Raw genomic sequence first — 25316 nt, 5'->3', positions numbered from 1 at the left:
CCAATGGGAGCAAAGAGCCGGTTGGCGAAGCTCACTGGATCCGCCCCCAAAGCCTGGCGAGCCAATGTTTAGGTGGGGCGGGGTTTGTATGTGGGCCTGGAGTAGAACCATCCAATAGGAGTGTGGTGCGAACCCAGAGGCGGGATCAGAAAGCTGCCTCAGGCGGAGCCAGCCAATGAGGGTGGATGCGGGGATGGCATCTGCTCCTGGAGCCGCCTCTCAGTCAAGCTTCAACCAATGAGGCTACCAGCAGGACGAACGTGGAGCAGGTTGCGCCGCGCACAGGACTTCTCGCCCCGACTCCGGGCAGTAGCGTCTGTCCTGCCTGGTCGGCTCTGCGGTTCCTGCGTTAACCGGTGCCCTGCGGCTGGGGTTCAACGCGCCTGGTCCAGCTCAGCTCACTGACAGCCGCAGGGAGGAATGTCTCCAAGCGACGGTCCTGGGCCGCTCTCTTTCCTCGCGGAACCTGGGCTGCCGGGGGCGGAGGCATGGCCCTGCGCGCCGCAGCCCATCTCGGTGCGGGTCATAACTCGGAGCCCGCAGATTGCTGACGGCTACGAGCCGACAACCACCAGGACCTCGAGGTGCTGAGGACCTGTGTTGGGCAGGGCCCTCATATGTGTGACTGATCGGGGCTTAAATGGTGAGCCCTAGGCTCCCTGTTAAGTTCCACTCACTTCATAGGTCATCCTGACTCTTGAATCTTCATCTTAACACCTGCCGTCTTTGAGTCTCCTGCGGCTATTAATAGCCAGCTTCTTCACTTGAGCACCCAAGTGACTGCTGGAGATAGGATGATGTCAGGGCTCTGAAGGATCTTGCCATCTATACCCAACCCTTCTCTGGATGAGGCAGCTGAGGTGGAGTGCTGTGTAATTCTTGAAAGTACCAGGGCTATGAGAGTAAGAGGTTTGGCTTTTAATCCCTCTCTGGGCCTCTGTTTCCTCACCTCTAAGTGGGAATGATATCTACCTTCCAGGAGGGTTTTAAGCAGAGGCAGTGTACACGAAAGATCAAGCACATGTGAAGCACTCAAATGCTAGCCCATATGATTATGAAAGTTGTTTGACCTAGTGCAGGCTCCTGATTGTACTATCTTTAAAGACAGGCAACCACCCCTCTATGCTTCCACAGCATCTTGTGCTCGAGTTATAAATTCTTATCTGAGCACTTATCACTGCCGTGTGATCACTTGTTTACTTCCCTCTGTCCCTTAATGGATGTGACCTCTTCCTCCACACAGTGGGCCCTTGGTGTTTGCAGAGTGGACGAATGCCTCCAACTCCACGGGCAAACTGCTGCATTTACACAGTGCAGTAACTCAGCCAGGGGGGTAGGCAGAAGGGCTTATGTGGACAGGATGCTCCAGGGAGCCCAGCTAGCACCAGCCCTCTGAGCCACAGTCCCCTACAAACCCGCTCCTGCCTTCTGGCTGGTGGTCTCCCTTCCCAAGGGTGCGGCATTCACTTCTTGGCCTTTGTAAGCAGATATTGCTGCCAGAGCTGCCTCTTATCCCCCTTTTATAAGCTAATCACCATCTATCTGATTAGTAGGGTCCATTTCTTGCCCTTTCTACATTCACTCCTCAGATTTGTGACTCTTGTCAAATCATGGGGCAGTTTTGATGCTTCCAATCTCTTTGGAAGAATGTTCTAAATCACCCTTGGTTTTTTTTATTCCAGGCTGAGAAGCAAGAAACTCCAGAAAAAAAAAAAATGACAGAAAGAACACACAGACAAACTCATAAAGCTTACAAATTAGTTTAACATGAAAAACACCAGTCAGATCCAACTGACACAAGGCACTCAGCCTGACTCTGTATGGTGGACAGGGGAGAGAACAGAGCTCTGGGGTCAGAGAACTCAGAGTTTCAAATCGCTGTCCCTTTCTGAGCCTCAGTTTACTTATCTGAAAAGCAATAATAATAAAATCTAACTCCCAAAACTTTCCACGAGGTTGAGATAGAGCATGCGGTGGATCTTGTGTTTCCCCCAAATACGAAAGGGGCAGAAGGAAACACAGAGGAGGAACGGCAATGCTGAGTACAGCTAGGGCATACCTGGCTATACCTAGAAAGCACCGTATGCATTACTCTCGCCCTCCTGCCATCTGCTGAAGGGAACCAGGCAGCCTTCACTGGATCCAGCATGTTGGGCTGTTTCTTGCACAAACACCACGCAGGCAGTTGTGCAACAGGCAGACAAGGGAGCTCTCCCCAGTGTGCAAGGCCCACGAGGAGGTGGGACCCAAACTTCTGTAAAATCTGTCCGATCAAGGTCATGTCAAACACAGCTCTCTGCACTCCCAGAGAAGGCGTGCAGAAGAACCCTCAGGGATGCTTTCACGGGGGAAATGATTTAAAGTTTCTTTTGGTGGGTAATTTAGGCAAGAAGAGAGCTAATAAAATGGAATCCGTTAGACTAAAGCCAAAGGTAAATTACCTTCTTCACACAGATTAAAATTTTTACAGTGTCAGTGAAACTACGTTTCCCCCTTGGATCTCCCGTGGCCAGAGGTTGACATTTCACGGTTTCATTTGCACTTGGTCAAGCCCACATTTTCTTCTCACTTTGAAGAGGGGGCAACAGAAGGCAAGTGATGACAAGAGAAGGACAATCACTTGGTTCACGTGGAAGAGCAAAGCAGACCTGAACATGAGAAGGGAATTTGAGGATGATGATTTTGGTGGCAAGGAGTGACTATTGCCTGGCTATATGGTTTCAGAGTAACTACAGAACCAAACAAAATGATCTTAAGACTCTTAACAGGCTTTGTGAGACACAAGGAGGGAGCAGGAGCTTCTAAGAACTAACCATTCAGCTTTTCTCAAAAGTCTACAGGCAGGGACACAGCTGGTTCCAAACTCAGTGAACTGAAACAGCAACAGGGGCCAAATGTGCAGAAAGAAAACTTATTTATAATAAATTTAAAAAGTAATAGCTTTTCTTTATAAAAGAAACACAATATGTGACATAAATCAAAACTGTAATGAAAAAATAATTTTTCCATCAAAGTATATAAAATACAAGAGAAGGTTGCAGTAAATAAGAATGAACATTTTTGATTTATTCAAAGTTTCAATCTAAAACCTCAATGAAATCTACTACCTTTATTACAAGGGGACTGATGGTTCCTGAACAGAAAGAAACAAAGGTCAAGAAAGATGGCACCGGACATTGGAGAGACCCAAACCGGCCAGGTGTGCAGAAGGTTTGGTCCAGTAGATCACGGGTGGGCTAAAAGCCACATTTTGTTGAGAAATGCTGTCAGAACTGGTTAAAGAGTATAAACCTCCATAAGAAAATTAAAGATGGCAAACTCGATCCGGACCCTGTTTACTTCAGGTCAATAATGTCTTCATCCGAGGAAGCTGTGAGCTGAAAGGGGCTACTGCCCCACACGGGGCTGCCTTCTCTGTCTGCCACAGGATCCTGGTCAGAGCCCGTCGAGTGGTAGCGCCCCTCGGGGTTGGCTTCTGGAGCAGAAGGACTTTCCAAGGAGCCCGTGGTGATCCTAGAAGAGAAAAGTCACGTAAGGGATCCCTGGAGAGCACTAGTGACCTGGGCCCCTTCTGTCAGGCAGTTTCCTGCTCATCTGAGCTCATAAAGCCTTATCCCCTCACCCCCCACCCATTAGTGGGGAAAGGTGGGGACATGTAGGAGTCAGCCCCACAGAGCGTGGAGTCTACAGTCAGCCAGCCCTACCTCATGGGCTGTTGGGAGTTTTAAAGGCCAAAGGTGACATATAGGAGGTGTTTGAGGTGTTTTTTACCTTTCTAAAGGGCAAATCGGGATAATGTCACTCTCTGCCTAAAACCCTCCTGGGTTGGGGCTCCCTGTGGCCTGAGGATAAGGCTGAAACTCCTACCCACAGGACCACAGACCACAGGATCTGGCCCTGGGGACCCTTCTGCCTCCTCCCAGCCCAACCTACCCCCTTGATTTTTCTCTTGTACTCAGGACACTCTTGATAGCTGCAAAACCAATCTGACCAAGTTCAGGGGGTTCATTCATTCAACAAGTACTCATTTGGCCTGTGAAAGCCCCCGGCCCAGCCTTTGGCCGCTCAACAGGCCATGCCTTTCAGAGCCTTTGCCCCTGCGGTTCCCCTTGTTCCTTCTAATTCAATCAAAGCTTGGCTCAATGCCACTTCCTCAGAGAAGCCCTCTTGACACCCCCTTCCCAAAGTAGAACTTCTACCCACGCCCGCCCCCCCAACTCTTACCTTTTTAAAAATTTCCTTACAGCACTTGTCACTATTGGAAATGATTTAATTTGCTTAATTGTTTACAGGTTTATGGTCTGGGTCTCCACACTAGAATGTAAAGTCCACGAAGGCAGGACTTGCCACAAAGGGGCTCGGTTTGTGGGATTAAAGCATCTGTGAGTGCTGCCCCCTCTTGGCCAGGCTAATGCTTACTGGGTCTGTGGACCTGGCTCAGCCTTTCCTGGTGTTTGAGACCCTCCCTGCTCCAGGTGGGGGTGGTGGCACTGCTCATTCCTGTGCATCACCTGCCACCGCAGAATGCTGCAATTCCTAGAGTGTTCTGTTGGCCTTCCCCCCTGGCCTGTGGACCCCTTGAGAGTGATCTTCATATCCCCAACATCCAGCTCAGTGCCGGGTGCCCTAAGAATGTGTGTTGAGTGAATTAATGGAGCCTGGACATGCGCCCCCTTACCCTCCATACAGGAGCTTGAGGGACATGGAGGCTCTTAGGGGACAAATAGTGGGACTTCACAAACGTTCACTGACATGGGATACTGAACTGCCATCCAAAAAGGCTGTACCTGCTCTCTTCCCACCAGAAGCATTGGAGAGGGCCTATTATCTGTCGCTCCTACTGAGCATTTTCATTTAAAAATCTCTCTGTCGGGGCGCCTGGGTGGTATAGTCAGTTAAGCATCTGACTCTTGGTTTCGGCTCAGGTCATGATCTTGGGGTTGTGAGATCCAGCCCCACGTTGGGCTCCATTCTTAGCAGGGAGTCTGCTTGAGATTCTCTTTCCCTCTCCCTCTGCCCCTCCCACTCATGCTTGCTCTCCCTCTCTCTCAAATTAATAAATCTTTAAAAAAATCTCTCTCAATCTGGTGAGGAAAAAAAAAAGAAAGAAAGAAAGAAAAAGAAAGAAGAAAAAATCCCTTTATGTATTTTTATGAGCATTTGCTGAATCGTAAGTGAGGTTGCCCCCTTGTGCCTGAGCCCCTCCCTGGGCCAGCCTAGGGGTCCTCAGAGAGGAGCTGGATGCTGACTGTCTGCCCGTGGCATCGTCAGTCAGCAGAAAGGGCCTCATGGCAGTGCTGTGACCCAAAGGGCCACCACCCTGAGCAGGGACGGCTGGGGATGGCCTATACCTGTCACTGCTAGTTGATCTTGCTGTCCCTGGCTTCGGGCCTCCTTGGCTTTCTTCTAATTGCTTCCGGGCTTTTGATTTGGGCTTTGGTGCTCCTTCTGATCTGGGTCCAACTTCATCAGAGAGGCCTAGATTATAGGGGAGAAGCACAGGTCAGAGGGTTATTACCACTGGGCTGCCATGGGGATAGAAAATGTCCTTTTTTTTTCTTGGTTGGCTATTGGTGCATTATTGGGATAGAGTCAGGAAGTGTTGATAAATTATATATTTTAAAGTAACTGGTTTTCTTGTTGGTGGAAGGTTTTTTTTCTGATCCTAAAGAATATATATATATAGGAAGGAAGGGAGGGAGGGAGGGAGGAAACTCAGAAGGGTCTAGAGGAGGAGAGAAAAATCCATGATCCTACCACTGGAGACTATAATTCTCCAACTCTGAGGCTCAATTTCAGAAAAGCACAGTGGTTTGTAACACAGCGGCTGGCAGATCAAGCTTTCACAGGGCACAGTGGGTTAAAACAGCAACACGCATACTTTGAAAGCACAATGGAAGGCACCAACTTCTAAGACCGACCGACTTTGCCAGAGTCAAAGCCTGCCCGGTCAGGCGGCCTGCATCCCCGCCCCAGTTGTCAGGAAACAGGACTGCAGGCCAGGGATGCCCTAAGGTGAACTGTCCTTGCAGTTTTAGGTCATGCAGGTCCCAATTAGGTTTCAAACCACTTCTTACTGGTTTAGCACATCACTTCCTTTTTCTCCACTTTGTTTTCACAATTCGGAACAAAAGTCTTTCTAGCAGTCTCGCCTCTGCACGACTATCACAGTACTTCGTGCTTTTCCGGTCTGGTCTCCCATCAGTGTTACCAAGAGAGAAGGATCTACCAAATATCTCACGTCTGTGCCATCCCTACAGACCTGCCCCCGGGGTCTCTGGGCTTCGGGAAGCCATAACTGAACTGCACCACGAATATCAAAAACAGGGTGAATTTAAAATTTCAAGTACACAAATATAACATATTATCTGAGAACTGGAGGTTGTAAATCCTTCTAGATACTTTCTAGGAAATCCTACATATAGAGATACTTATATTTTAAGAAATTGTGTCAGACTAGATCTACTGTTTTGTAAACTGCCTTTTCTGCTTTTAACCTGGTTTGGGCAGCCTTCCACACCAATAAATACAGACTGACACATCGTTGTTGGGGGTAAACCGTATGCTATTCCTAGGTGTAGCTGCACTATCATGGGTTTATATCCCTTGTTAAAGGGAAAGTTTCTTTTTTAAGTCATTGTTTTCGAGGATGATTAACATCCAAGATGAAACCAGCTGGCCTATTTACGAACAGCAAAAACACAAAAACGGCCCGTCGTTACCCAGCAGTTCCCTGCGTGTCCTGCTGGCTATTTCTTTAATCTCCATGCGTGACAGGGACAGGGAGTGAGTGACGGGAATGGCAGCGATGCCCAGGCCGATGGCCGTGGGCGGGGTGACAGCTTTGGAGACCAGAGGCGACTTCAGAGGTCGTTCGATGCTTCTGCCCACAAGGTTTCTGAGTGGAATCTTGTACAGATTTTTGGACGGAGTTTCGCCTGAAATATGATTGAGAAAAGAACATGAGAACTTTAAGCAAAGTCTGTACTATTTACAAGGGTGACTTCCGGTTCCTCAACCCAGTGAGCAGGAAGGAAGAATTTAGGCTGCATGCTGACCTCCCAGACCCCATTCGGAGCAACAGAGGGATGGTGCCTGATGGCTTTGGTTTTAAGGGCACTGTTTTCACAGGTACATGGCTAAACATGCACCTGCTACGGCGCCGGGTGCCCAGGAGGGGAGAGCACCCAGGAGGGCAGACAGCGGCAGCACCCTTTCTGCTTGGGGTGCCCTGTGCTTCCAGGGACGGGAGAAGTAACGACTGATGTGGTGAGCAGCTGGGAAAAGCACGGTGCTCAGAGCAAAGTCGTAACCACAGCAAAGGCCTTTGGGATTCGTGAGCAGATCCAGATGGAGTGAAAGCTGGGTGTGCTCCGTAGGTTTTAGGACTCTGTCCTTCTGGCTATAAAAACCTACCAGATCATTAACATCCCTGAAGGAAAGACACCTTTGCTGTGGCAACTTGGAATCTCTAGCCCTCAACTCCCTTCTCCCCATGGAATCAGTTCTTTTCATAATGGGCTTTTGTTGTTGTTATCACAGGTTTCTTAAGAATGCAACCAATGCATTCAGAATGCATTTTTTTAAATAGCTTTAAACAGTGACTTCGTTAGGCAGTAGTCACATGTCGATATGTGAGAATGAACTAGAGAAATCAGAATGGAGGGGCGCCTGGGTGGCTCAGTCCATTAAGCATCTGCCTTCGGCCCAGGTCAGGATTCCAGGGTCCTGGGATCGAGCCCCGCATCGGGCTCCCTGCTCAGCAGTGAGTCTGTTTTCCCCTCTCTCTCGGACCCTCTGCCTGCTTGTGCTCTTTCTCTCTCAAATAAATAAATAAAAATCTTAAAAAAAAAAATTAGAATGGATTGGAGATATCTATTAATAAGACAGTAAAAATTGCACTTCACCTTCCCCCGTGGAAGAAGGAAACACTGGAGTATCTCGGCCTGGGGGTGTCTGAGGAGAATTATGGGCACTGGCCCCCTTGGAGCTGCCTCCGGACGAGACCTCGTTCACAGCAGTGGTGGCTGTGAAGTATATATCCGACTAGAATGAAAGAGAAAGCATTAGGGAGCTGCGTGGCTTAGAGGCCCTGCACCCATGGCCCTCCCGTCATCACCGCAAAGCCTGCAAGCGATCTCCGCTCGGCCGCTCTGTCCGTGGGGAATGCAGTGCGGTAACGCGCCTGGGCAGCGGGCTTCCAGAGCAAAAGTCCTGCCCGCCGCCCCAGACCTTTCCTGGGTATTCAGTTCCCCACACTTCCCCTTATCTGCTTGCTGATTCACAATAGAAAAGAGGCCATTTCCATTTGCAACGACGTGGATGGAACTGGAGGGTATTATGCTGAGCGAAATAAGTCAAACAGAGAAAGACATGTATCATATGACCTCACTGATATGAGGAATTCTTAATCTCAGGAAACAAACTGAGGGTTGCTGGAGTGGGGGGTGGGGTGGGAGGGATGGGGTGACTGGGTGATGGACACTGGGGAGGGTATGTGTTCTGGTAAGCGCTGTGAATTGTGCAAGACTGTTGAATCTCAGATCTGTACCTCTGAAACAAATAATGCAATATATGTTAAGAAAGAAAAAAAGAAGAAGAAGAATGTAGCAGGAGGGGAAGAATGAAGGGGGGGAAATCGGAGGGGGAGACGAACCATGAGAGACAATGGACTCTGAAAAACAAACTGAGGGTTCTAGAGGGGAGGGGGGTGGGGGGATGGGTTAGCCTGGTGATGGGTATTGAGGAGGGCACGTTCTGCATGGAGCACTGGGTGTTATGTACAAACAATGAATCATGGAACACTATATCTAAAACTAATGATGTAATGTATGGGGATTAACATAACAATAAAAAAATTAAAAAAAATAAAATAAAATAAAAAAAAAAAAAAAAAAAGAAAAGAGGCCATTTCCCAACCCAGCGCACACCTGCCTAACAGGAACGTCAGGTACCCGCAGCGTCAGACCTGGAAAGTATCTGGGGTTCAGTCGGGTCCACTTACAGACGGGAACACGGACCATTCATTCACTGGTTCAGCAAACACTCACGCACAGCCGCCCTGTGAGGGCTCTGCTGGGAACAGCCGGGGGTGCTGGAGCCGGCTTGTAACTGACCCACCAGTGCCGATTTTCAGGGATTTTGCAAGTGAAACACAGCCATTATGAAACTTAAATAAATAATATTAAAAACAAAGGTACTAAATGTCAGAATTTGACCATTCCTCATTCTTTGACTATGTTTACCATGATCTATGTTCTTGAGGTTATTTACATCAACGTTCACACTGGAAGCTGGACGTCCTGATGGCGGGACTATTTACACCATGGAAATTGGCAGACACTACGGACCAGAGCTGGATTTGTTGTTTTGTTGACCGTCTGGGCTTAATGGGATGGAGAAAATTTCTAATAGTGAAGATTGAAAGCAGAAGTGTGTTGAAAGTGAAAGAAATTTTGGTTTAATGACCGGTTTGTATGAGAGTGAGAAATATTTTAATAGTAGATCACATACCAGATTTCATGACAGCCAGCCTATTGGAAAAAGAGTTAATGCACTGAGCTACAACCCCCAGCTGTAAAATCAGGGTAGGCCCCACCCACAGTTAGCAAAAACTAACGAAAAGTATTTTGTGAGAGCCGACTGGCCTAACGCATTTCAAGATAAAAACACTATACATTTTGTTCTTTGTAAACCATAAGCTATTTTAATTTTTCTATCAGCAAAATTTATAACCGACTGAGGTACATATATATGTACGTACACACACACACACACACACACACACACACACACTCTGACTTCCAGGCTCCGGGGGGCTGGTGGTTCAACCTTTACCAGCATACCCCTGGCGCTGTGCTAGTCCCCGACTCCTGGAACTGTCAGCGTAGTAGGGGAGGCAGATAGGCAGTCAGCCACCCCCAAAGGGGATGCATGTCGGGATGGAGAAGGCACCACGGGGGCTGAGCAGGGGGGCCCAGCCGGCCTGGCAGGGACGGGGCAGACTGTGGGGCTGGCGCGGGAGGAGCTAGGACAAGACCTCTTGGATTGTGTGCCAGCGACAAAGACACCTTGGGAAGTCATCTCCGTTCCCGTGTCCCTTGGTTTTGCTCAAACTCTGTTTCAGGACATGGATTAGTCAGCCATATTTCATGGGCCACAAAAATCAAGCTGAGGATGGAAGGCGGCAAAGGAAGAACAGGATACCACAAGCTCTTCCTTTTCTGGACTTGGGCTGTCCCTCGGGGCAGCGGGGACCCCTGACCTAACCCAGCCTGATGGCACATTCCTCTCTTCAGCCCAGAGCTTCAGAGCTTCACAACTGTTACCTGCACTGAGTGACCACACACGAGGGGGACCCGAAGGGGCCACACCCGAAAACCCCATGGGGGTTCTGCTGTGGCTGCTCTCCCTCTGGCACACAAGGGGCCTAACTCCGTGAGCTAGTGTCCACGCCCCCCTGGAGCTCAGGTGCTGCTCACCCTGGAGGCCACGAGCTGCAGCTGCGGCACGACGGCTGTGTGGACCAGGTTCCCGTTCACCACCAGGCGGATCTCCATGGAGTCGGTGGTGAAGGCCAGGAGGTACGGGAAAGCGCACACTGCAAGGCAACGGGGCGCGTCAGCTGCCAGCCTGCTGGCTTGTGGCTCTCGAGGTGCCGGACCATCCCACAACTGCCCTCACTGCTCCAGAAACTCCCATCTCCCCTCCTCCTCCGGCTGCTTCTCTTCTTCCTCCCCTGGCATGTCCCCCGAATCTAAGAGAGCCTCATTCCTGAGACAGCCTCCTCTTAGCTGCCAAGCTTCTGCTTCAAGTTGGTGAGCACTGCCTCTGTTTCTCCTTGTCCCCTTTTCACTGGGGTCGCATAACCTGGTCTCCTGGAGGCTCACCCGCCCAAGTCCCGAGAGACATTCCCCCCTCTTGTCCCCTCTGGCAGATGCCGCTGGGCCCTGAAACCCCGCCTTTCCCGGGTCTTCATGCCCTGTCACTTGCTCCCTTCTCCTCTGTGCTCCTCCTGCCATGCCTGGGCTGGGATTGGGTCTTCTTCCTCACTGTCCCTAACAGGGTGCCGTGGCGTCAATGGGTTTGTAGAGTTATTTGTGAAAGGTCGGCCCCTCTTGAAATCGTTTTTACGACACCCTGACTTCCAGGCCCCACAGCTGCCCTGGTTGCCCTGGGACCTCTCGCTTTGGCCCCTTTACTGGCTACTTCATGCTCCCATGCTCCTTCACACTAGCTTATTCTCTGTTTGCTCTCTCCTTGGTGAACTCTCTACTCCCTTGGCTTTACCCGGGGTGACCTACCACACCCATGCCTCTAGCCTTGCTCTCTCAAGTGACCTCCAGTGCTGGGGCTCAAAACCTGAAAGCAATCATCAATCCTTCCTTCTGTTTTTGTTTTTTGGGTTTTTTTTGGCCATCTCTCGTCTGTCACCGAAGGCTGACTGGTCCCTCCATTATCCAGATTGGATCTTCTGTTCTCATCTCAAGACTCTAGACTGTTCACCTATGATCACATACTTGTCCTTGGGAGAAAACAGTACTAATTCAAACATTCTTGGCTCTGAGCTGACTCTCACCAGGCAGATACCCAGCTGTGGATCCTGAACCCCAGGAGGGAAGCACTACCACTCACTCCCTAATATTTCAGTGGCAGGCGAAGTACCTGCGTTTCTGTGATTCTAGATTTTCAAGCTTCAAAATACATAAGAATGGTGCAGAATGCATTGTGCTTCTCCAACAAGTCAGGTGGCATTTTAAGGCTGGAGATCTTGCTCTCAAATTGTGAGAAAAGGAAAGCAAGGCCCAGAAATGAAATGATAACTGGAAGATCCCCAAGTCCTGAAAACTGGGATTTCACGGCTCTCAAATGCTCACACGCTCACAACTGGGAGGCAAAGGGGACGGCAACAGTCCCCAAAAGGGGAACAAACAGGAAAACAATTAAAAAGGAAAAAGAACCCTTTGAGTACTCATCAGACTCACATAACTCATAGCAATCTAGCAGTAAGCCAGCGAGTTTGCTTACGTGGGACTGAACCGTTCAGATGGGTCTATGCAGGAGGGGAAGAGCAAAATGATCTAGGTTTTTCTTACCAATCGCATAAGGAGCCTGGTTCCAACAGAACTGGAAATCTGACGCAGAGGGTTGAACCAAAAAAGAGCCCCCATTAAATGGGCAAACCTTTTTATAGATGCAACTGTCTGCAACAAAACAATAGCGACTCATTTTTTGTGAGAGACAATGCTTAGAGCTGGTAATTAGATACATGAAAACACAGGCAACCAGGATAGTGTCCTATCTGCTAGGTCCGCACACGCAGCTGGTGCCAACACCGCCATGTCGCCAGGTGCTCAGCCAGGAGGTGGGCGGGGCCGAGCGACACGACTACGGCAAGTATTCATGGCTGCCATTTGGGGAGGATTTACTATGTGCCAGGCACTGAGCTTTAAACACTTATTTCATCTGAATAACCTTCTGAAGTAGATGCCGTTATTACGCTCCGTATACAGATGAGAAAATTGAGGCGAGGAGAGGTGACGCAGCTTGTCCAAAGTCTCACAAGCACCACACGGGGAAGCAGGGTTTGAACCCGGGTGAGCTTGATGGCAGAGAAGAAGGGACCCTTGATGGAGCTCCCCCCGGATGGAGGAGGCGCTCCTGCAAGGTAGATCATGCTCTGAGCCTCACGTGGGGGCTGTATGCTCCCCGCCACTTCCTCCCCGCCTCCCCACATTTTATTAGGAAAACTCGAAGCCATATGCCTGTGTCACGTTGGGGAACATGAGCCAGAATTAGATTAAGGCCAGTTGAACAGCCGCTCTGTTCCTGGCCTGCTCTGAGCTCTGAACCCAAGTCCAGGTGGTTCAGATCCTCTCCGAGTGAAAAGGTCAGTATAGAAGCAAAGGCTCCTGTTATTCCAGAAGTCCATCATGTTTTAGCCATATGGTTTTATTTTTAATTATTTTTAAACAGTTTTACGGAGCTATAACTTACATATCATAAGATTCACCCCCTTTAAGTGTACAATTCAATGTATTTGAGTAAATTTGCAGACAATGTCACAAACTAATTGTATCATCTTTTCATGACCCTAAAAAGAAACCTCATGCCCGTTAAGCACTCATTCCCTTCCCTGGTTAGACCCGAACGCTGTGCCCTGCGCTGTGGGAGGGCAGAGGCTGGGGAAGCCGGGCGGCTGGTCAGGGCCTGCATGGGGGCAAGCAGGAGGCCCTCCCAGCAGCTGCTATGGCCCAGCTGAGGCTCCCACCCTGTCAAACCTGTTTGGAGCGTCCTACCCCATCGGGGCTTAGGGACTCCTTTCATGTGACCACTAGGCTTACAAAGCAATCGTCTTATATAGTTTAACTAACACAGTGAGTCCTTAGGAGAGGAAAAATGAGCCAAAGTCAGTGCTGTCTTATTTTTGCTACAATGGATTCACTAGGGGAGAAAAAGGTACCTTCAGTCTCAGCTGAAGCCCTTGCTCCCAGAGAGGACAGCCGCTCAGGAAGGGTGGCCCCTCACGGCTGTGCTGAGGCTCCGGCGTCTCCGAGGTACAGGTGAGGCTGGTCCCCCCCTTTCCTCTCGGGCCCGTCTGCTCCTGCTCTCAGGGCTGCACCCTAGTTTGCCCTTTTCCATCGGGTCTTTCCCCCCAGCCCGCAAGCATGCTGCTTTCTTCCACCTTCTAGAAAGCAACTGTTCTTCCTCCTCTGTGACCTCTCTTCCTCCTTTCCTGAACCTTCCCTTCTCTTTCCCCACAAAGGAAAATTCTCTGGAAGGCTCTCTGGATTCCTGTCTCTACTTTCTCTTACATTCTCTCTCATCCTATGCAGGGGGGTTTGCTCCCACTGCTCCCCAGGGACACCTGCTCTCTCATCAAGGTTTCCTGAGGACCTCCACCTTGGTGCTCCAGAAGCCCCCTCCCATTCCCTACTTAAACTGCCGTCTTTCCTTTCGGGAGATTTCCTTCCCTGTGGCTGTTCCTCAGTCTGCTGGCTCCTCCCATCTCTCTCCCCACTTCCCAGCTTCCAGTGACTCCGTGTCACTTACATGCTAATGGCTCCCAAATGAGGATCTCCCACGGGCACTCTCCCCTCAGCCCCCAGTGTCTCTAATAGCATATCTGGGAGGCACTGACCTGTCCAGACTCAACTCTTGATCTTTCCCCCCAAACTTGCTCTTCTTAGTTTCCCACATCTCAGTAAATGGTATTCTCCATTCTTCCAGTTGCTCAAGTCCCAAAGTGCAGCTCCCTTCTCTCCCCTCTGGCATATGCCATGTTGGATTCAAGAACCGATGATCTTGTTCTCATATTTCAAATACCTCTAGGGTCTGACCACGTCTCGGCACCTCCACTGCTGTGTGCTGGAGCAAAGCCGCTGTCACCTCTCATCACATGGGTGCAGTCACCTGGTAAGTGAACTGCCTTACCTGCTTCCGTGAAGCTCTCCACACAGCGGCCTGAGTCGCCTGTGGTCCTTGTCATACCTAGGTCAGATCCTATCGCCCCTTTGCTCAAACTCCTCCAGCTGCTCACCAGCTAAGAGGCCCCTCACCTACCAGGCCCTCCCTGAACCTGGTCCTCTTGGGGTCACCTTGAAATACTAGAATGTTCCCTCCTCAAGGTCTTTACACACCCCTTCCAACTCCCTCGGGGTCTTCTCTCTGAGTGCCCCGTCCAAGGAGGTCTTCCTTCTCTACCTTCCCTAAATGGAGACCCGTGCCCCCGCCTCCTGCCTGCCTTCAGCCCCTCTCCCTGCTTTACGTCCATAGCACATACCACCATTCAACATACTAGGTACTTTTCTCATCCTGTTAATTGTCTATCTGTCCCCTTGAAAATGTACACTCTGAGAGGCAGGCATCTGTGTATCTTTTACTTACTGCGGAAACATTAGGTGCTCAGTAAATATTTGTAGAATGAGTGAGCTACTCTTCCCCCGCCGTCCCTGCTCAGGAAGGACACAGCTGTGATGTGTTCCTCAAGGCCCGGGTCCCTTATACACATCTCCTCTCCACCCCCTTATCCCACCCCAGCTCCCACCAGGGGACAGCCGACTGCTGGTAGGTTTGAGGGTGTCTGGGCTGGAGGAGACTGAGCTCACAGAGCAGAGAGCCTGCTGGATGGCAAGGGACGGTGTGTACGTGCCTTGGGAGCTCAGCCTGGCCCAGAGTGGAGCTGCCCACCTGAGAAACGGGCACCCGGGCATGGATGAGGTGATCCAGACTGTACTTCAGAGGTTCCTCTGCTCTGCTTTCCAAGTGAATAAGCCCCAGGGACTCCAATATGACTCCAGAGAAGTAGAGGGCTCTCCCTCCCAATAACTAATATTGGTGGTTTCTGCACCCGAGGACAGGGGGCTCTCAATCAGACTGAACTGATTTAGAAAAGTAAGCAAAGCATGTTTCTTGAGCCGCAGAGCTGTGAAGCACATTCACACTTAAATGTACTGGCGTCCATGCCTGGCCCTCCCCTAAACTGTGAGCTCACTGCAGTCCCCGGCAGCGCCTTTCACTGTTGTGTCTCCAGAATCTAGCGTGTGCCTGGCACAGGGAAGGTCGTTTGTTGGGGTTTTAAAAGGGCAGCCTGAATGGGGGAGCTGGGGTGAGGGGCAGGAGTCTAAAATGTTGTGGCCCAGGAAGGAGCTAGGAGTCCATGACCTTGCCTCCATTTGACCTTCCCCATCAGGGTGACAGGGTGACAGATACTACTTCTAATTTTAAAACAAATTTCTCTGAAGAAAAGTCCCTTTCTGCATGTATAAAAGCCTATGGTGGTTACAAAACAAACTGGATGCTGATTGATGCTCTGATGAATCTGGAATAAAAGGAGGAAAAAAAAGTCTTGCTGTGCCTGGCAACGTGTTCCATGTATAATCCTGTTTAATCTTCACAGCAGACATGAGAGGTAGGTTCTATATTCTTCACATTACTCATCTGGAAGTTAAGACTTAGGTTAAATGTGGTCACACGGAGCATCAACGGTACTTACGTGAACGTTTCTAGTTTCCTTGTGTGATTATCTTTAAAACTCCATCAGCAAACAGAGTTCACCTTAGTACTGAAATTTATTATTTGCATTAAAGGTGAATCATTATTGCATGCTAAGGTCACGGCCAAATTTTCTTTCTTTTTTTAAGTAAAGACTGACTCTGATATTCAAGATAGAGATTAATGATAAGAAAATAAGATCCTCAATATACTGAACTATTTATACTTTTCTCCCCTGAAATTGATCTTGCAAATACATTTTTCTCTAATAACATATAACTGGGAGTTATAATTTCTGTTATAAAATATTTTAATCTTTAACACATCTGAGAGAAAAGTCTCGTTATATGAAACTCTGAGTTTATAAAAGTTGTTTTTTACTTTGTTTTGTTTTTTAATGGAAATAGAAAAGAAACTGATGAAAACCAGCTGCAAGTCTTGGGGGGAGCAAGATCATTCTATAGCACCTTACTGACAAGGGCCCTCAGGGCACAGTTGTCTGGACAGAAGCGGGCAAGCGCAGCGTGCCCTGTGTGTGTGGGAATGGGTTACAGAAGCGGCCTGGGAGACTCTGGGGAAAACCAGCTGGTTCTCTGGGCTTGTTCACCGGGGACGCACCACGCTGCTGGGAGAAGGAGGGAGATGGAAAAGGAAAACCAGATTCCTGACCCAGAGAAATGGAAGCAAGCGGCACAGTTTGGGGAAGACGGAGGCAGGTCTGGGAACCTCTGGGATTCCCAAGGCCTTGACCCATGTAGCATCTAAACACACAGAGCTTATTACCTTCTGATGGCTTGGTGGGTCTAGGTAAACAGACACACGCATACACCGATCCCATTTGAGATGAAAGCAGAGCCTGAAGCCAGGACACCAGCAAAGCCAGGGGAAGTGCAAGTTCCTGGGGCTCCTCGAGCCAGAGAGGCCGCTTGAACCATACGTGACATAGCACTGGGCCACCGCCGCCCTCCGGACAGCTGCCTGCTCGGGTCCACAAGCTTCCAGTGGGGTACAGGGAGGATGTCACCCACCTTTGTTTCCATGTTCCTTCCCTTTCCAGTTCGGGACTAATCATCCCCATCTGATAACCTGCTCTATCTTTCTGTTCTGATCTTCTCTCCCACCTAAAATCCCTCCATCCTTTCAAGCGGTTAGAAGAAAAAAAAAATGACATCAGTTTGTAAAGCATCCCGCCACAAGTTTTTCCTCCCAAATTTTTCATTAAAGTGGGAAGACAACATGTGAAACTGTGAAAGAGATAAAGAGATCTTATAGAAGTGATCCCCCCCCCCCCCCGCCGCCGCGCTCCACTGGGCCCTGTAACCTGGGAGCCGTGGGGCCCAGGAGCCCCGCTGGAGAGCGGGCAGCAGGCTCTGTTCCTGCTGCCTTGCGGGTCGGCCCCCTCACCACTGGGCTATCAGATCTCGCATCTCAAAAGACGATTTTTACCAAACAAATTTCTCTGCTAGTAATTAGCTCTCCCATACTTATTCCTCAAAGATTAATCGAAGTATCAGCCCCATGTGTATGGAAATCAATACAATTCTAGGCTGGAAGAATATGTTTTGTTGTTTTAGTTACACTGGGCAGGCTTATCCAGGAAAATATCTTACTACGTTTAGTCTTAAAAGGATCCTTTTTATTGCAGTATCATATTAGCTTTTGAAATGCTGAAAATCCTTGAAGGCCCTTTTTGATGTGTTTGATCTGGTCTGCCTGAAACCCACCGGCGCCAAGCGACGCTGGATACGCCAGGTTGAGGCTGATTTCTTTAACAGCCTGGGAGCAGCAAAGAGTGGAATAGTAACTGGTTAAAGTTTGGGGTGCTGGGGTCAAGAGGGCCCCAAATGTGAACCCTGGGTCTGCTGCTCTGTAGACCCAGGGTTCTGATCCCGAGAAAGGCAGTTCACCTCTCCAGGCCTCAGGGACCTCATCTCCAAACCTCAGGTAGTAACAGGTGAGAATTCACTGAAACAGTCACTGGATCTACTGAGCACAGCGCCTGGCACACGGTAAGGGCTCCCTAAATGGAGGCCGCTGGCAGCACCCCGTAACCCGGAGACAGTGCCATAGGCAGGCCCGTCTCACCAGGAGGGCTGGGAGATCCAGGTCGGAATGCCATTTTTAGATGCTCCCTGGAGTGCAATTAAGGTCGCAGGAACAAGGCACCAGGTAAATCTAGGTCTGGCTCCCTTTAAATTGCCCAGGAAAAGAGCAGTTAATTTTAGCAACTTACAGTTGTAACACAAAAGCAGCCCGGCTTCTCCATCCTCGTACACATCAATAGCTGCCACAAAATTAACCTGAAATGATAAAGGCAGTGGTGGTGGGCAGGCTGGACAGGACACCATTGAAAGACTTTCTCAAGTTCAAGGCTTTGGTGGGGCGGGGCGGGGCGGGGGGGCGGCTCTCAGGTGCTGTGGGGTCACTTCCACCTTGGGCGGCCATGATTATAGCGCACAGAACCGTCTCGCCTTCCTTTCCCCACTGGGACTTTGTCACCATCTTTTCTACCCGTCGAGGAGCTCTCGGGAGGCGGGCATCTGCACTCTCTCTGACAACAGGACCCCTATTTGGGTAGTGTGCTCCGGTTCCCAAAGCTTCCTTGCAGGGCGAGTTCAGTTCCCTGGCCCGCGGACCTGGGGAGTCCGTGCTGTTCTCCCACTTCGCAGGTGAGGGAGGTGAGACGCAGAGACGCGAAGTTGTAAGTGTGGTAAGTGCCGCCGCCGAGGCTTGAACGGGGCCTCCGGCTCTTGGCGCCCTTAGCCACGCTCACGCCTCAGCTGGCGGGCAGTCGCACGACCTCCGAACCACTGGGCCAGGTCTTCATTTCTATTCGCTCGCTCTCCCGCACTTGGAGGGACGCAGCAGGACACCACGGAGAGGCCGTCAGAAGACCTAGTTCCGTCTTCTGTTCCTAGTTCCGGGCAAACTCACCTCCCTGAACATCCTGTCCACACCACTGCCTGCTTCTGTGGCTCATGGCAAACGGCTCAACCTCCGGCCATGGGTCTTGGCCTGTAAAACTGGTGTGAGGACGACTTTGCTGACTGTAATGAGAACTCCGCTCCAAGGGTTTCGAGGAGGGCCTGACACTGTCTGCTCAGCACTGTGAGCATCTTCCCCTCCCGCGTGACTAGTTTCCTCCCGAACCCCCTCCTTTTTGTGAGCAGAGCTAGCCCTGACATCTCAGGGTCCCCCCACTCCCCCAAGCCCAGCAGCCTCCCCTTCAGGGGCCCTCGGGTGTCTTGTGTGTGCCTCCCTGGGCAGGGGCACGGGCCTGTCCCCCCTCAGCTCGCCTCTCCAGCCCCTTCCAGAGTTGATGGTGCCCAGGCCCACCTGGCCTCCTCCAGCAGACCCTCCGCCGGCCTCCTCCGGCAGACCCTCCGCCGGCCTCCTCCAGCAGACCCTCCGCCAGCCAGCCCTCCTCCTTACTGCTGTCACTGTCAATGCCCCCCTGGCCACCCTCAGTATGGGGCATTCCTCCCACTTCACCTAGCACGGGGCCTCTGCCTTGGCTCCGGCCTCCCTCCGATGGAACACTGTCCCCTCCCATCCCTCATCATCTGGCACGGTCCTGGGTGCCATTCAGCACGCAGACATGAATGAGTAAGGCAGGGTTTCGTCCCTCAAGAAAAACCAGAAAAGCATATAAATACATGAAACAAGGTACAATGAGGCAAATGCCACAAGCAAGAGCTGTGGGTGCTTTGGGGCGGGCGGCAGACCTTGAGGCTCAGAGGTCAAATGTCAACTCTGGGAGCAGAAAGACGTGGGGAGCAAATCCCAGAGAATTCCTCCCCTGCTATATATCATACCCCCCTATTTTAATGATCTGCATAGTGTGTGTTGCTGTCTGATGTTCACTTATTTCTCTGTTTATCAGAGCCCCCCCCCCCCCCAGTAGAACATAAGCTTCGTGAACAGAGGCCTCGCCCGTGCTGTTCCCTGTCACGCACTCAGCACCTGCACTGGGCCTGGCACGTGGCAGGAGCAGAATAAATCCTCGGTGAATGCATGACTGAATAAAGGAAATCCTAGCTCTGTCACTTTAGAGGTGTGTGCCCTTAGGCCCCCTGTTCAACCTCGCAGAGCCTCAGTTTCTCCATTTGTAAAAGGAAAGATAAGAAGGACATCTGCCCCTGTGGGGGCTGAGGATTCCATGAGGCCACTTACGGAAGCACCTAGCACAGGGCCTGCTACTTGGGAAATGCCAGTAAATGTCAGCTGACAGCACAGCCCGGCTGTGGAACCGGCACCAAGGGGGTATGTGATGTGAGGGTAGCAGCCTTTGAACTCTCTGGTCCCAAAGGGAGCCTTCCTGTCCCCACCACTTTGACTTATAATCATTTTCTCCTCAGATGTCCCAGTGCTTGTCGGTTGGATGACACTTACCCAGCCAGAGGGAGGACAGGAGGGGCCAAGTGCTATCAGCTTTGTAGCCTGGACCTTTGTGGCCTATCCCCCATCATGCCTTGGGACACGGCTGTGGAGGCCACAGCATGCTGGGGTCCAGGGCACAGCCTTCCGAGTCAGAGAGCCTGGGTTCAAGTCCTGTCTCTGCTACGTACTAGCTGCATGGTTTTGAGTAAATAAGTGACTCCTCCTTTCTGAGTCTTAGTTTCCTTTTCTGCAAAAATAGGGAAGTGAACAGTAAATTCCCCATAGTTGTTGGGCAGATTTCGTGAGATAGTGCTTATGAGGTGCCCTGGCACGGGGCCAGACACGGAAGTGATCATTCGGTGGTGGCCATGTTTATTCTCATTATGGGAGGGTTAACAGTAGTGGGAAAGACGGGATGGGACAGTCTGTGCGTTTCAAGGTAGGGCCTGTGTATGTGCTTGGGGCGGGGAGGGCAGATGTGTGGCCGTCACAGGAGTAGAGGAAGTTCAGGCAGAACTGAAGCATGGAGGCAGCAGACACCAGGGAAGTCGCTGGCGTGCAGGGGCGGGGCGGGAGGTGTCTATGAGGGGGTCCCAGGACCGTGCTGACTGGTGGATGAGCATGGCTGTGTGCAGAGACTCAGGCTGCAGGGCAGGCAAGGGCTGAGCTCCGGCCACGGCGCTGGCACTCGGGGACACCACGGCTTGGACTTAGTCACTTACTCCTCTGGCACTCCCTGGCATTTTGTTCAGACCTCTATTAACACTTAGCACAGTGAGACCCATTTCATGCTTTGATGCCTACGTGGGTCTCCCCTGGTGAGGGGCCTGGTGGGAGTCAGTCTCTGAGACATTGTTTCTTGAAGACATCAGAATCAACTAGAGAGCTTTAAAAAATATATTCTGGGTTCTTGCTCCTAGAGATCCTCCTATAGTAGGTCTAGGGTAGGACATAAGTGTTGCTTTTAATTTTTTACTTGATTAAAAATAAGTAGTTCACTTTATTGGCATTTTAAAATGATAAAAGTAACATGGTGGTGTGAAAATTCAAAACAGGTTTGTAACAAGTTAAGTCTGCACCCCACCTTCCCCAGCCCCAGCTGAAAGTGGGAACCACTGCTAGGTCAGTGTCCGACCTTCCCATGTGATTTTGGGGTGAGCTTCCCACCGAGACCCACTGGGTCCTGGGCAGATGGTCAAGATGGGGACTTAGGCCCAGCATCTAAGCCAGAGACCTAGATCTCATAATCAGGTCTGCAGTTCCTTCTAGAGGAGACCTTTGTTTTGGGAAGGAGGCCAATGCTGGCTGTTGGAGTTGGGGCAGCAGGTCACGATAACCTGTTGGTAAAATGAACTTGATGTTGACTTTCAGACTGCTGCTTTGATGCTTCTTAAACATTTCCTCTCTTAACCTGGGGTTCTCTTAGACCCTCAGGTGGGGTTGAAGGCTGAAATGGGAATTGAATGGGCTTGGCTGAGAAGAGAGGAGGAATGGAGGTGAGAAACTAGGCCAGAAAATCCACACTGGTGCCAAACAGAGTAACCTGAATGAGGGCGCCTGGGTGGCTCAGTTGGTTAAGCGACTGCCTTCGGCTCAGGTCATGATCCTGGAGTCCCAGGATCGAGTCCCGCATCGGGCTCCCTGCTCGGCAGGGAGTCTGCTTCTCCCTCTGACCCTCCCCCTCTCATGTGCTCACTCTCTATCATTCTCTCTCTCTCTCTCAATAAAAAAAAAAAAAAAAAAGAGTAACCTGAATGACCCTGAAATACCCAATGACTTAGGGAAGGTCGGCCTCTCTCTCTCCTGCCTCTGTTGCACCGGGGCCTGGGCTGAAGGAACATCTTGGTAAAAAGCTAGCCCGGGGACGCCTGGGTGGCTCAGTCAGTTAAGAGTCTGCCTTCGGCTCAGGTCGTGATCCTGGAGTCCCGGGATTGAGTCCCACATGGGGCTCCCTGCTCAGTGGGGAGTCTGCTTCTCCCTCTCCTTCTGTCCCTCCCCCTGTTCCTTCTCTCCTCTCTTTCTCTTTCTCTCAAATAAATAAATCTTAAAAAAAAAAAAAAAAAGCAAGTCCTGTCCCCGCAGTCTGTTTCTAACTGGCTATGAGAAAACACTTTGTTCATTACCTTTTTCATTTCTCTAGGGCTTATCTTCCCAATTAGACAGTAAATTCCTTGCGAAGATGAGTAGCTGTGTCTAAGCATCCAGGCCCGCTCAGCAAACACTCAGCAGCTGCGGATGTACCCGAGGATGCAATATACACGCTGACCCACTTAGATCTAGGGAAAGGCTTTAAAAAAATTTTTCTTTAAAGATTTTCTCTTAGGGAAAAACTTGGTGACTTAGTTTTAAAAAGCATATTGAAGAAAAGACAGAACATTTTCGAAAGATTCCTGGTAACTTCAGAAAAACAAAACCAAGGAGCCACCCAAGACAACCGTCTTTAACCCGATTTTTCCTGGGCCTTCATGAATCTTACAAGAAAAAAAAATCCACACTCTAATGAATTATCAGGGCATTAAATGTAAGTAAATAATAACAATCAGCAGAAAAAGCAGGCAAAGTCTTAGGAAATTAGTTGCCAGGGAAGGGACTGATTGAACAAAGACCTTCTGGGCCATGATTTTTCTACCTCTTTTGGCTCGTCACAGGGTTTTGAAAAGTAAGAAGGGCAAGAACTTTTTTTTTTTTTTAAGATTTTATTTTTAAGTAATCTCTACACAAAACGCGGGGCTCGAACTTACAACCCCAAGGTCAAGAGTAGTATGCTCTTCTGACTGAACCAGCCAGGCGCCCCCAAGAAGGGCAAGAACTTTTAAAGCCAAATCGGGCCCTTCCTCCTCAGAAGTTGGCAGGCTGGAAGAGGTTATGGGTTCCCAGTTGCTGGGATGGAGCGGCACTCCTTCCGGCTTTAAATTAGGAAGAGTTTCAGGGCAGACTCATTCTCCTAGGTCTGTACCTGCGTCACCTGGCAAGACTTAAAGCATATTGATTCCCACACACCCAGAAATTCTGATTTAACTGATCCGGGGTGGGGTCAGAGCACTCATCTTTTTAAAGCCTTCAGGAAGTTACAGCCAGGGCTGACAAGCAATGCATACAAGTGGTTCCCAGACTTGTCTGAACTTAAGAATCACCTGAGGATCATTTAAAAAATTCCAAAACCCATATCCACACCCAAGACCAGCAAAATCTCTGGGGTTGGGACACGGGCAGCAATAGCTTTTAAAGCTCCTCAGATGACTCCAATTGCAGACAAGTTTGGGCACCACCATACATACGTATATATATGAGAAACAACAGATGATCTGTGATTGATAACTGTGGAAGGCAAGAAGGTTTCCTAATTATATCTAGATTTTTCTTTTTCTTAAAATCTTGCTCTCATTTGGTATTAAGTCTTAATACAGTAATGAGCAATTTTTTAATGACTATTTGGGTAGGGTGTGCCCTAATATAAGCTGTATTTTTTATTTCTTATAAAGCATAGTCAGAAGGAATTCTGCAGTCTCTTGGACCTAGCTGGACAGGACTGGAGTAAGTTTGTAGGTTTGGAAGTCCTCACCAGGAACTACGTTCTCTGTGGGGGCAACACCCCCGTTCTTTGGTGTGAGCGCTCACTGCCCCCCCCCCCCAGGGGCACTCATGTTCAGAACCCACGCAGTCATCTCTAGTATTCAAGTACAACTGCAGGTGGGCCCCAGGTCTCTTCCAAACCCCAGACACCCCTGCACTCCGCACAGCTCAGGCTGGAGGGAGACACTCTTTCTCTCTCCTCATGGTGTCCCGTCCCTTCCTCCTTTCCTAGGGGGCCTTTACAGGGAGGGACCCAGGGGCTGAACCCGCCCCAGCCACCCAGGCCCCAAGCTGTGAGTCGGCCCGGGCCACGGAGAGGATAAGGCCCTTCTGGAGTGAATGACCAAACAAATGTTCTCATGTCTTTAGTTACTCAGATTGAGCTTTTTGACCCTTCACATCTCCTTTATGAGGAAAGATGGAATGGCAGGGGGAGATGTGGAAAAGCTGAGCAGGTCAATGGGGCAATTCAGTTAGACAGGACCGTTCTGACCTACAAGAAGGTGACTTCACGGGATGCAGCCTGAACAGTGTATCACAGAATACTGCTGTGGTCAATTGCACGTGATTTTAAAGAAATTCTCATCATGGCCTCTCGAGGTTAGAAGACGTGCTCCTGGTCTTCTCTGCTTCCCACTTGCCCTCCGCCTGTCGACTCACCCTGTTGGCCTCCACGTGGTGCAGACGGAAGGCCTCCCCCGTGCTCTCGTTCACCACGTCGAACTGGTGTCGGTAAGCCACACAGATGAGATTGTCACTCTCCTCGGTTGGCCCATCTACTAAGGTCATCACCGCGGGAGAGTCGGACAGACAGATCTCCTGTGTGGTTGATGATGACGTGGGAGAAGGGGTCAGGACACGGAGCAGCCATTTTCATATCAACCTGCCCACCCCCACCCGCTCCCCCATCCAGTAGCGGGTTCCCTCCCCAGGCTCCTGCAGAGCCCTTTGTTGGCAGGAAAGGTGGGGACAGGGAAAGAGGGGTAGGGGTTGTGCCAGACTCCCCCCTCCCACAACCTGTCCTCAAAACCCACACCTGGCAAAACTGATTCAACAGTATGATCCTCATTAGCCCTCAGATAGTCTGGCCCTGTCCTGTGATTTGATAAGAATAGAATAATAGTTGCTAACCTTGTTGAGCACTTAACACAGTGCCAGGTACTGTTCTCATTGGATCCTCAAAATGACCTTATGAAGTAGGTAAGGCTATTATTCTATTTTACAGGTAAGGAGACTGAGCCTCAAAGGTCACACGACTTGCCTACATTCGCATAGTTTATACATGGTGCAGCCAAGATTGGAGCTCAGGAAATCTGATTTCAGAGCTGATACGCCACATAAATGCATGCTCTACATAAGCAGTCATTAAG

General features: G+C 50.2%; 1 protein-coding gene across 9 annotated transcripts in view; it reads right to left on the bottom strand.

The window, feature by feature from the left end:
- Positions 1-3045: 3045 nt before the first annotated feature.
- The window catches only part of GARNL3 (GTPase activating Rap/RanGAP domain like 3), a 145312-nt gene continuing 123041 nt past the window's right edge, over positions 3046-25316 (bottom strand). For 8 of the 9 annotated variants that reach the window (XM_036112831.2, XM_036112836.2, XM_036112837.2 and 5 more), the window contains 8 exons: positions 24607-24765; positions 18227-18293; positions 12096-12203; positions 10482-10600; positions 7908-8046; positions 6723-6938; positions 5352-5478; positions 3046-3513 (listed from right to left, as the gene is read on the bottom strand). In XM_036112831.2, coding sequence (XP_035968724.2) covers positions 3336-3513; positions 5352-5478; positions 6723-6938; positions 7908-8046; positions 10482-10600; positions 12096-12203; positions 18227-18293; positions 24607-24765 — 1113 coding nt within the window. In that variant the 3' untranslated portion in view covers positions 3046-3335. The remainder of the gene's footprint in view (positions 3514-5351; positions 5479-6722; positions 6939-7907; positions 8047-10481; positions 10601-12095; positions 12204-18226; positions 18294-24606; positions 24766-25316) is intronic. The other variant, XM_036112833.2, reaches the window with a different exon arrangement.

The sequence above is a fragment of the Halichoerus grypus genome, chromosome 14 (genome assembly GCF_964656455.1).
Source record: "Halichoerus grypus chromosome 14, mHalGry1.hap1.1, whole genome shotgun sequence".
Classification (NCBI taxonomy): Eukaryota; Metazoa; Chordata; class Mammalia; order Carnivora; family Phocidae; genus Halichoerus; species Halichoerus grypus.
This window is presented reverse-complemented; position numbering and strand designations above follow the sequence as displayed.